Below are 12,331 nucleotides of genomic sequence, written 5' to 3'. Positions count from 1 at the left end.
ATCAGATCCCAAATCTGCCAAACCCAAAATTTACCAAACCCCAAACCCGCCAGATCCCAAATCTGCCAAACCCCAAATCTGATGCCTACCTCCCCAAACAGAAAGTTTGCCAAATCCCCCTCTTCCAACTTCGTACCACGTCATAAATTTTTAAAAATCAAGCGGAAGACTGCTCCCTCGATCTTCCCCAGAGATTCCTTTGACCGTACAGCAAACTATCTCGCTTTTCAAAAACATCGATTAATAATCGAGTAGACAGCGCGGTTCCCAAGTTGTCGAAACAGCTTGTTAAAATTACAAGCTACGTAACCTACGATATTCGACGTTACAGCGAGACCCGGAAAACCACCACCACCGCCAAGGAACCAGTCCCTGGAGGATTGGTCGAGACTGGATGCAGCCAACAAACCGGTCAGACCACCACCGCCACGCGTGGAAACCAAACTGCCGGCAAGAAGCGACAAACCTTCTAAATCAACGTCATCCTCGTCGTCCACGTCCTCGTCTTCGTCAACGTCGTCCGCGTCGTGGCAGCCGACCACGACCTCAGACTCGATTTACGCGAATCTGGGTAAGTTCAGGCCCATACAATGTAACTAATTATTGAAACCACGGCAAAGTCTCGATGTTGTAACAGCCATACTCACACGAATCCTCGCGCCAGCTGCTTCCTTACGAATCTACTTATCGCGAGAACGTCGGTAATAATCCTGTAACGCTGGATAACGGTGGTTAACTCTCATCCCCACCTTCTCCCGTTTTTCTCGATTATTGTGTTTTTTTGGAGCTCGCCGGGTCGACTACGGTCGTCGTGAAACTGGCGTACTCGCGTCTCTTTTTCTTTTTTCGGTTTGAACTGGAGACAGGGAGGGGGTTGATGTTTGACTGTGTCGATGGTGTCGTTAGGGAGTAGGGAAGTAGAGTGCAATATTTAATTAGTGTGGGGTTAAGTAGGTACTAGAGGTTTGTGAATTTTTGGATTGGGGTTTGGGGAGATGGAGGAGAGTTGGTGGGGAGTGGGGTTGAGAGTTTGGGGGTTGAGGAGACGGGGATTTGGAAATTTGGGGGTTGAGGAATCGGAGATTGGGAAATTGGGAGATTTGGTAATGGGGAAGATGGGGGATTTGGGATTTGAGTGTTTGGGATTTGAGGATTTGGAATTTGAGGATTTGGGGTTTGAGGAATTGAGGTTTGAGGAATTGGGGACTTGGAAATTTAGGGGTTGAGAATTTGAGAGTTTGAGGGTTTGGGGGGTTGAGAATTTGGGGATTTGAGAATTTGGGGGTTTGAGAATTTGGGGGGTTGAGAATTTGGGGGTTTGAGGGTTTGGGGGATAGAGAATTTTGGGGTTTGAGAATTTGGGGATTTGAGAATTTGGGAATATAGGAATTTGGGGGTTGAGAATTTGGGGATTTGGAAATTGGGGGGTTGAGGAATTGGGGATTTGGAAATTTGGGGGTTGAGGAATTGGGGATTTGGAAATTTGGGGGTTGAGGAGCTGGGGATTTGGAAATTTGGGGGTTGAAGAGTTGGGGATTTGGGATTTTGGGGGTTGAGGAGTTGGGGATTTGGAAATTTGGGGGTTGAGGAGTTAGGGATTTGGAAATTTGGGGTTTGAGGAGTTGGGATTTGGAAATTTGGGACTGGGGAAGATGAAGGATTTGGGATTTGACGGTTTGGAGTTTGAGGACTTGGAGTTTGAGAATTTGGGGTTTAAGGATTTAGAGAGTTTGAAATTCGGGGGTTGAGAAGTTGAGGATTTGGCAATTTGGAAATTTGATACTGAAGAAGATGAAGGATTAGGGATTTGAAGGTTTGGGATTTCAGGATTTGGGATTTAAAGATTTGCCGTTTAAGGATTTGGGGATTTGTTAATTTAGGGGTTGAGGAATTGAGTGATTTGCTACTGTGGAAGTTTAGGATCAGGGATGTGGGAATTTGAGGTTCAAGAACATAGGATTTGAGAATGAAGAAGTCTGAGTTTCTGATATTTCAAGATTTGAAGGTTCAACTATTTAGGGCTCCAGATGTAGAGATCCGAGGACCTCATAAAAAAATTGTCAATTCACTAACTGAGAATTGGAAGACAAGCTAAGAATTGAACTAAGAAATTCGCACATTAACTTGAAAATTATCTACTGAAAATAACTTCATCCCCACCTTCCCCTATTCGCCTTAACGATATCTTAACGACACTAAAATATCAAAGAAACACTGCTTCCTAAAATCGATAACTGCATCGTCGCTCTAGTTCAACAGAAAAGAAAAAGGGACGAATTACGCGAAACAATACCGGATTTATAAATAATCTTGACTATACGATTCTTTGCGATTTTTGCTATATGCCATACGCGTTTTTATATTATACTAATCCATTGGAAAGACTACGTATATTCTACTCGTGTACTCTGTCGACTAACCGACTTATAATACAGATATGTTATACGTTTCTAAGATTCACGATTCTCTGTGATACCTATACATATACATGTGTATCTTATTATCAACGTTACTACTTTGTACTATCCGTCGTGGAAGCGTGACTATCGTTTACCATTTTATCGATACTTATATGTCGATGATGTCGTTGCGATATCGTGAATGCGAATGGAGGAGTTTCATTTCTGGCAAAAATTAAAAAATGTATGAATTCAATTGTTTTTTGGAATTTGTACAATTTTTTAAAATTTTGTATGATGGAAAATTAAGTAGTCTTTGCTCAAAGTGAATTTTCTAAAAAAACAGTAGATTATAGTTAATAATTAAGAAATTTGCAAGTAGTCCTCGAAGATAAATTTATAAAATTAATGAATTAATTTAACCACTTGATTAATTTATTAATCTACAGATAAGTTTTTGTTTTGAGCATCCCTTTCGCATGAATCGTGTCTAAACGTCGCTGCATCGACTATCGATAATATCCCTGATCGATAACGATACCGATAGTCACACCTCTAATCCGTCAGCGTTGAAACGACGAAAGAAATGTTCGGAGATTCGCGAGAACGCTTCCGACGTGGCGCGAACCCATTGTTTCCAACGCGCGCAATTCGCTATTTTCGATACAGAAATTTTGCTCCACCGACCACGGGAGTGCGATCAAAAAAGTTTGAGAATGGCTGACTGAACGAAAGAACAACGAGTGCGGCGCTCAACCGTTTTGTACCAATCGATACACCGTGTTGTGTACTCACGAAAAGAAAATGGACTACAAAAAAGATTCTCTGTAACCTGGAATTTCTGTGTCTGAAATAAACGTTTGTTGCCTGAAAAAATAGAAATTGTTTTCTTGGTCACTCTCGATTACGATTACGCTTCTTTTGCACCCGTTTCATGACGAACCGAACGGAGGCCTCGGCGACGTGAAACGACCAAGCGAGAAAATCCTTCGATTATTATCGAATTTATGCTTCATCGTTAACCGCATGCACCAGACTTTGCCTTCGTGCACGGTTCTTTCATTCGCTATTGGCTCATCCAAAACGTTCGTTAGTTCGTGTTAGATCCTTAACCCTTCACTGCTTGCTTGTCAGGTTTTAGTTCTTCTGTATTCCTTGATACTGGTCTGTGGGGCATTAATATTTCTAGGGTCTGCTTTAAAATTGTATGCAGGTGAAACTGACGCTTTGGTGCACGCTGGACGTGCAGGAAATGACGTCAGGAAATTCGTTACGTAAACAAGTATCATGTTTAGTGGAGTTATGTTACATAAACAAGTATCTTGTTACGTAAGGTATTGTATTACGTTAATGTATATCTGATTACGTGAAGATATATTTTGTTACGTAGACACGTATCTCATTACGTGAACAAGTATCATATTACGTCAAGTCATATCGAATTACTTGAAGTCATATCTCGTTTCGTAAACAAGTATCTTGTTACGTCAAGCAGTATCGTATTACGTCAAGGTATATCTGATTACATAAACCCAGATCTTGTTATGTGAACATGTATCTCATTACGTAAACAAGTATCATATTACGTCCAGTTATATCGAATTACTTGAGCAAGTATCATATTACGTGTAGTTATATCGAATTACTTAAAGTCATATCATGTTACATGGACAAGTATCTTGTTACGTCAAGTAGTATCACATTACGTCAACGCATATCTGTTTGCATAAACACAGATCTTGTTACGTGAACACATATCTCATTACGTGAACAAGTATCATATTACGTCTAGTTATATCGAATTACTTAAAGTCATATCATGTTACATGGACAAGTATCTTGTTACGTCAAGCAGTATCGTATTACGTCAACGTATATCTGATTACATAAAGACATATCTTGTTACGTGAACACATATCTCATTACGTGAACAAGTATCATGTTACGTCAAGTCATATCGAATTACTTAAAGTCATATCTCGTTTCGTAAACAAGTATCTTGTTACGTCAAGTAGTATCGTATTACGTCAACGAATATTTAATTACATAAAGGCATATCTTGTTACGTGAACACATATCTCATTACGTAAATGCTACACTTAAATGATGCATACTATTTACCAGAACATCCTACGTATTTGCAACAATTATCCAAACTAGCATAACCTGAAACTATTCAAACTAGTATAACCTGTAAATGAATTTTTCTTTCATTTGTCATTCGTCAAGAAAAGTTCGTGCCATATTTATTCAAAAATATATAAAAATAATATTTTCAAAAGCCACATAGAAATATAAATATTATGTAAACAACAGAAGTAAAAAGGAATGTGACTGCATGAAGATTAACCTTGATAATTGTATCAAGTTTAAAAAAAGTTAAAAAAAATAAAGCACACGGTACGAGCTTTTGTAACAACGAAATAACACGTCACTTCTTTTTGTGTGTCGATCAATTCACCCCCACTCGTGAAACCAGTCCGATGCTTTTCTCTTTCCTGACGAATCGAATCTAGGTGGATAATCGATAGGTAGAGAGGTGCTCTTCCGATTTTCTGGTCCGCTGTAAATAGCAAACGCGTCGGTACCATTGTTGCGCAAGGCCTCCTTCTTAACCACCCTGGGTGCAACTAACGCCGCATGTATTGATTGCATATTAGCATCGTGTTCCCTTTTAGTCGGACCTTGATAACGAATGCCTGCCAATTCCAGAATTCCCCACAATTACGCTGGAACTACGAACGCCACTTAATTCGGGGTGTTTCCTACGGAATTTCTAGAACTCTATCGATACCGTTAGCCGCGCTATTACTTTCCGACGGAATTAGGATATTCCTGTTACGAATTAGATATCTAGGTAATTTTTACGATAGGTTACCATTAACTGGTTCCCAATTTCTTGGTACCCTTGGTTGGTTTAGTAGGGTAGAGTTGGCTTTAGAAAAATTCGAAATCTAGTGATTTGTACATTGAACAATTTGAAAATTTTAAATGATAGATTTGGTGAGTAGGATTGGTGAATTTTTGCCCTGTGCCAAAGTGTACATACGACTCCTGTGACTCTAGTGACTCTAGGGACCCTAGGGACACCTATGACCTTAGGTATATGATTCTCAGAACCTGAAGGAGCCTAGGGACCCTAGAGTACTAGTGACACATCAGTGTCTCCAGATACCTAAGCTAATCTAACCTAACTCTAGGGACCCTAGGAGCACCTGTGACCTAAAGTATATGATTCTCAGAATCTGAAGGATCCTAGGGACCTTAGAGCACTCATGACACATCAGTGCACCTCCAGATACCTAAGCTAACCTAACCTAATTCTAGGGACCCTAGGAGCACCTCTGATCTAAAGTATATGATTCTCAGAATCTGAAGGCACCTAGGGACCTTAGAGCATTCATGACACATCAGTGTCTCCATATACCTAAGCTAACCTAACCTAACTCTAGGGACCCTAGGAACACCTCTGACTTAAAGTATATGATTCTCAGAATCTGATGGATCCAGGGACCTTAGAGCACCAGTGACACAATGTATCTCCAGACCCAGTGACTCTAACGATTCCCTAGGAACCCTAGATTCTGCAATAGTTCCAAGAATCCCGAAATCCTAAAGGAATTAATAGTTCCAGGGTCAATGCTAGAAACCCTACAGTAGGAATCCCAGCGCGCCAAAGAACCCTAGACCCAAGTTTTAGGAATCTATTGCCTCGAATGGCCTGTCGAACGATCTCGGATACCTAACCCTAGGGACTAAACTCTAGGGAGCCTTAGCGTAGCGCGTCTCTAGAGTAATATCGCAACGAGTGCCGTCCTCCTAGCACGCTAGTACGGTAGCTAGCCTGTTTTGTGACATGCCTTGTGTCTTGTGGTACTAACCCGTGGCGCTTGACGATGGCGGACGTGCCTGCAGCAGCGGAGGATGTTACAGGTGAGGTGCGCAGCTCGTTGGCACCCTCGAAACCGCAAAGAACCGCCAGCATGAGGGACCAAGCCACCTCGCAACCGATCCTGAAGAAACACGGATCCTCCAGTCCGGCCCTTAATCAGGATTACGAGCCAGTCGCGGTCGCCGCACCACCCACGTCCGATTCTCTGGTAATGCCACTATCGATGGCCTTTTAACGCGACTTTTATGACCGCACGGCCAATTGGAACGAATTGGAAGGTGTTCAAGAGTTTAACCTCCTTTGCCGGGTTGCTTCCAAACAAAACTACCCGCTTTATGACCGGGAGACCTAGTAAACGTCTACTTTCCGCCGTATAAATTCACCACTGTGTTCACATTTCGCTGGAAGGTACTAGTTTACACAATTTTCAAAATTTCTTCAGATCAAAGTTCTCGTATCCCAGGTTCCATGGACGCCGTTAAATTCTTCTACACCTTCCTATTAATTTCCCACAACACGATACGCTTGTGGAAGACAAACCGATATCGGTAAATTAAAGTCTACTTTTCCCTGATTTTTTCCAGACATCTAACGACAGTCATGTTTACGAGTGCCTTTCTAGCTCGCCAGAGTGCGATTCGAATCTCGAGCTACGACACGGGGGTGGATCTCATCTCACCTGTAAGAGGAAATCCGACAGCAACGCGATGGAACCCGCTGCGGAATTCAAATTCCATCATCAGACGTTCGTCAGATCGACTTCGCTTCCGTATTGCGGCAGCGAGACCGAGAGCGAGTTGTACGCTCCCTATGGTTTCTACACCGGCGACGAGGTACCATCTTTTTACCGTCTCCTCGCAAAAACATGATACACCATATCCGGCTACGGAGAATTCATTTCCTGGACTAGCTTCCAAAGACTATCTCGTTTTGTTCCTCTACGAATGATACTTAAAAATTCTTTGCAAATGGACCAACTTAAAATTGTTCGCTGATGGACGAACTTAAAATTGTTCGCTGACGGACGAACTTAAAATTGTTTGCAAATAATGATACTTAAAATTGTTTTCACATAGGACTACTTTGAAATTGATTGCAAATGGAGTCTCTTAGAAATTGATTGCAAATGGAGTCTCTTAGAAATTGTTTGCATATAGAGTATTTTAAAAACTTGCTTGAAAATAATGATACTTTAAATTATTTTCAAATAGGGCTACTTTGAAATTGATTGCAAATGGAGTCTCTTGAAAATTGTTTACATAAAGTGTTTTCTTAAAAATTGATTGCAAATGGAGTCTCTTGAAAATTGTTTGCATATAGAGTCTTTTAAAAATTGAATGCAAATGGAGTCTTTTAAAAATTGTTTGAATATAGAGTCTTTTAGAAATTATTTGCAAATGGAGTCTTTTAAAAATTGAATGCAAATGGAGTCTTTTAAAAATTGTTTGAATATAGAGTCTTTTAGAAATTATTTGCAGATGGAGTCTTTTAAAAATTGTTTGAATATAGAGTCTTTTAAAAATTGTTTGAATATAGAGTCTTTTAGAAACGGTTTGCAAATGTAGTCTTTTAAAAATTGTTTGTACATGGAGTCTTTTAGAGCGCATTGTCAGAATGCCTGAAAGCGTCAGTAAACGTGTGTCAGTAAATACGCTCGAAAATGGATAGCGTAAGGGGCGACTTAGAGCGAGCACCGCAAGATTTTCTGAAAAGGCGATTCGTTTTCGCCCGCAAAAACGACGATTCCACACAAGAGTTTTCTGCCGGTATTTACGGAACTTTATTACCCGGCGGAAAATTCATGGCACGGCCAGACTCTTCGTATATAATAAAGAGCCACGGAAACAATTTTACTTCGAGATAGTTTTATCGGTCGCGCGAAACCCGCGGAATTTCTAATGGAATGTTTAAAATGCAGGGCCCTGAGGAGGATCAGGACTGGAAGAATAAGGACGACGAATTAAGGATAAGCCGATTGAGGCAACGCAGAGGTCGCAGTATAGTTCATCGGAGCCTCGAGGATAATTACGGCGCCGTCGTCGTCGCCAATCACGAGGCTCTTGCGCAGTTTCTCGAACAGGTATTCTACTATTTTGTAGTCCATGTGAAATTAGGGGGGGTTTAAGTCATCATTTTACCGGTTTCGAATTTGTTAAGGAATAACAAGCCTTCAAAGTTTGCTACTTTTGTCCATTTTTGTGAAAGGGGTCGTTTACGAATTTTTTTCTCAGAAACTACTCAACCGATTTAGCTAAATTCTTTCTTGTTTTATTCGCAAAGGATTGGGATATTTTAAAATATTTTTTGTTAAGTCGAGGTTTGAAAATTCACGTCACTACAAGCTGGAAAAGTCGCGGTCTTTACATAGGCGAGTCGCAGCCATTATGACTCAAAGCAAGCTGCGCGCGCAGCCACTGGACCCAAAGCAAGCTGCGCGCGCAACTCGTCTACCCAAAATGGCGGTCCCATTTGCACCTTATCCCCATATCTGAAGTTTATCCCAAATTAGTACAATTATCGCAAACGATACGCTTTGATCTATGCATGAAAAATACAGGTATTGGATGTGTTGCAGCTGAACCAAACGCCTCAAGTGCCAGTCGGGCTGCGAGCACTGAAAAATACGAATCCCCGTATAAGCCACTTCAACATCGACGCCAATACGTCGATTACCGTCGGCAGAAGAATATTTTACTCAGCGACGTGGAACGAGATGAACGTCACTATCTGCGTCGCCTTCGATCTGGCCACACACGTGTCACGGAAGGAATTTTATTTGGCACCTATAATCGAGTTTATAGACAGCGTGCCGAAGGAAATTACCGAGAGAGCGGGTCTTCCGGGGAACAAGCAGCCTGAGGGTACATTTCATTTTTCTGATATCGAAACTCGGTAAAATCATTTTGATCTTCCTGGCGAAAACAACATCTTGAATATCAAATTCTGATGAGTGCTGTCTTTCTTATGTGGCTATATAGGAAAGTCTAGTGACGTAATTGATGTGCACCAAAATAAACCTTAAATTAAGAACTAATATTAGAACAAGAGTGAAATAAAAATAAATTTATCCTCGATTAAAATAAACTTGCCGCTAGTGAAATATCAATCAATGAAATATCAATTAAGTAACTTTTAACTTTTCATCCGCTGTTTGAATTAAATATTGGCCCATCATTTCCGATGAATTCGTAATTTAATCCCAAATTGCATGTTTAATTATGAATCAAACATATCCAATTAACAGGCAATTAAATTAAAAAGGTAATTATTCGGATCCCTGTCACTTTGCACGAAAACATCACTGTTACAGTAACGATTTCCGTTTTACCGCGTCTGCAAGTGAACACCATACGATCCTTCGGTACGATGACCAAGGACATGCACGACGAAGGAACGATCCGAGAAGCCTCGTTCGTGCTTCTGCAATTCGTCACAGCGTTGAAGAGTCTGCAAGCGAGAGGAATCGAGGAATCTGCGAGGAGTTTGAACAACGTGGTGCTGTGCAGAGAGGACAAGGACGCCTATTACAGGCTATATCTTCTTCAGGGGTCGGTAAACGCGCGACGTGGCTCTCTCGACGCCAACCTCGGAATTGGTTTGCTTACTGCTCGATAACATTTGACAGATTGAACGTGGAGATGAACGAGGAACGGGATGAGGAGAGGGTCTCCTTGTGTCAGTGCGCCCTCGTCGCTCTTCAGCAACTCAACCTCGCGAACAGGCTACCCGTGATTCAGGAGCTGCTGATGAGGGAGAAGGCTGTCACCTTGTCTCAGGTAATTGTCACACAATTTACGGTTTTGCACTTCGATATATATGGGGTATTTCAGTGTACATGCACTTCAAGTTATACTCCAGGAGTTCGCATATGGTTCACATGTGGTTCACATATGGTCACATATGGTTCATACATGGTTCACACGCGGTTCAGTATATGGTACATTAATGTGGACGGTCAAGGTTGATAAAAATTAGTAGTCAAATGTGGTTCATAACTATTCACATATGGTTCACACATGGTTCATACGTGGTTCACACATGGTTCATACGTGGTTCACACGTGGTTCAGTTACACAAGATGAAATATATGGCTCATTAATTTGGTCGCTCAAGTTTGATGAAAATGACTATTCAAATGTGGTTCATAACTACTCACATGTAGTCCACATATGATACACACATGGTACATAGGTGGTTCACACGTGTTTCAGTTACACAAGTTGAAATATATGGTACATTAATCTCGACATTAATGCTTGATGAAAATGACTATTCAAATATGGTTTATAACTACTCACATGTAGATCACATATGGTTCACATGTGCTTCATACGTGGTTCACACGTGGTGTAGTTACATATGATGATATACATGGTGCATTGATTTGGACGTTTAAGTTTGATGAAAATAACTATTCAAATGTAGTTCGTAACTGTTCACATGTAGTTCACATATGGTTCACATGTGCTTCATACGTGGTTCACACGTGGTGTAGTTACATATAATGATATACATGGTCCATCGATTTGGACGTTCAAGTTTGATGAAAGTGACTATTCAAATGTGGTTTATGACTATTCACATATGGTTCACATGTGATTCATAATGTAAGACAAACAGATTGCTGTATGCTACATGCAATTGTACCTATATGCACATGAATCAGAAAGTGTCCTGATGTCATCTTACTAGTAATTTGATTTAATATCTAGCTATTATCAACTAAGATATATGAAAGCATTTTTTGACTAACAAATTTTTTGAACAATCGAGTAATTTCATATGTAAAAAAATAAGAGTTACATTAATACGTGAAATTATAATCTAACTTCATATGATATTAAAACATGAAGTTACATTGCTATATGACAATAAGAGTTTGCAGTACGAATGAGAACGAAGAATATAGACTAAGTAAAAGTATACATTGTATTTGTAGGTGAAATCAGTCCTGGAATTTTCTCTGTGGGGTCCAGCGGACGTGACCCTGGGCGGACCAAGGGACAGAGAGGTGACCCTTCAAAGATGGCTAGATCTGGAGAGAGCTAACGTTCTTCATGCTCTGGTGAGGACAAGGACACCCCTGACCGTCACGGACGAATACCAATTGCTATTCTTGGTTCGAACCAGCGCGAAAATTATGGGCCAAGCGTCATTGCTGTTGGACGAGCAACGAACCAGGCTGGCCAAAGCTCGCTAATCGGCCCCTTTTTCCGTAAAACTAATGCCAAACGAACCGGTGAACGTTTCGTGGACGAAATACGTTCGATGTTCAACGAAGCTGACATCGGTCGAACGTGTCTTTAGGAGACCGGTTTGTACAGAGATCCAAAAGATCTGACAATTCAGGAAGACATTCGAGTGCCAATGCTCAAAGTGCTAAGTGGACTACTCTCTATCCACGCATCTTTTATAAATAATCACTTCCTATATGTATTATCTTATTAACTGTTTGTATAAATAAATTGTTCGAACGTGGAAGCTTGGTGTATTATTTCCTCGATTAATCAGGGTAATACGCTGTATCCGATTAGGCAAGCGTGTAAAGTTACAATAGCACCCTTGTGCGTATTGAACTGTTGTTCAATGAGCACGGAGACAAATGGCTATTGTTCCAGGGTAATTTGAATGAGTATTAGGTACTTTCGAAGTTGTATATCTCTGTTACCGGTGAAATAGATGTTTAAACATTTTCCATGCACATAGTTCACTTACACAATGGTAGGAACAGAGGGAGATAAATTTACAAATTTGCAAATTCAAGAAATTTTATACTTGTGCAAGTTTTATGCTTCTGCCAGTTTTCGAGTCGAGGGATTTTTTAATATTTCTAATTTTTCAATTTGATAATTCAGAGAAGCAGGAAACAAAAGGGGTGCAAATGGGGATGAAAAGCCAGAGCGTGAGTCGTCGTCAAGGTAGTCGGGAACGAAGCCAGATTTTTAATTTGCCGATCGAAAGGCATCGGGGACACGCGTCGCATATTTCAAGCAGCTCGCGGTCTCCGCCAAAAACTGCACCCGCTGGTCGCCAACGCCGC

At 40.9% G+C, this 12,331-nt stretch overlaps 1 protein-coding gene across 5 annotated transcripts in view; it reads left to right on the top strand.

Moving 5' to 3' along the window:
• The window catches only part of LOC100880387 (uncharacterized), a 92,412-nt gene extending 80,640 nt beyond the window's left edge, over positions 1-11,772 (top strand). For 4 of the 5 annotated variants that reach the window (XM_012290420.2, XM_012290418.2, XM_076539320.1 and 1 more), the window contains 8 exons: positions 332-571; positions 6,315-6,499; positions 6,876-7,124; positions 8,210-8,371; positions 8,867-9,152; positions 9,602-9,839; positions 9,917-10,067; positions 11,231-11,772. In XM_012290420.2, coding sequence (XP_012145810.2) covers positions 332-571; positions 6,315-6,499; positions 6,876-7,124; positions 8,210-8,371; positions 8,867-9,152; positions 9,602-9,839; positions 9,917-10,067; positions 11,231-11,491 — 1,772 coding nt within the window. In that variant the 3' untranslated portion in view covers positions 11,492-11,772. The remainder of the gene's footprint in view (positions 1-331; positions 572-6,314; positions 6,500-6,875; positions 7,125-8,209; positions 8,372-8,866; positions 9,153-9,601; positions 9,840-9,916; positions 10,068-11,230) is intronic. The other variant, XM_076539318.1, reaches the window with a different exon arrangement.
• Positions 11,773-12,331: the final 559 nt, after the last annotated feature.

This window comes from Megachile rotundata, chromosome 13, assembly GCF_050947335.1.
Source record: "Megachile rotundata isolate GNS110a chromosome 13, iyMegRotu1, whole genome shotgun sequence".
NCBI lineage: Eukaryota > Metazoa > Arthropoda > Insecta > Hymenoptera > Megachilidae > Megachile > Megachile rotundata.
This window is presented reverse-complemented; position numbering and strand designations above follow the sequence as displayed.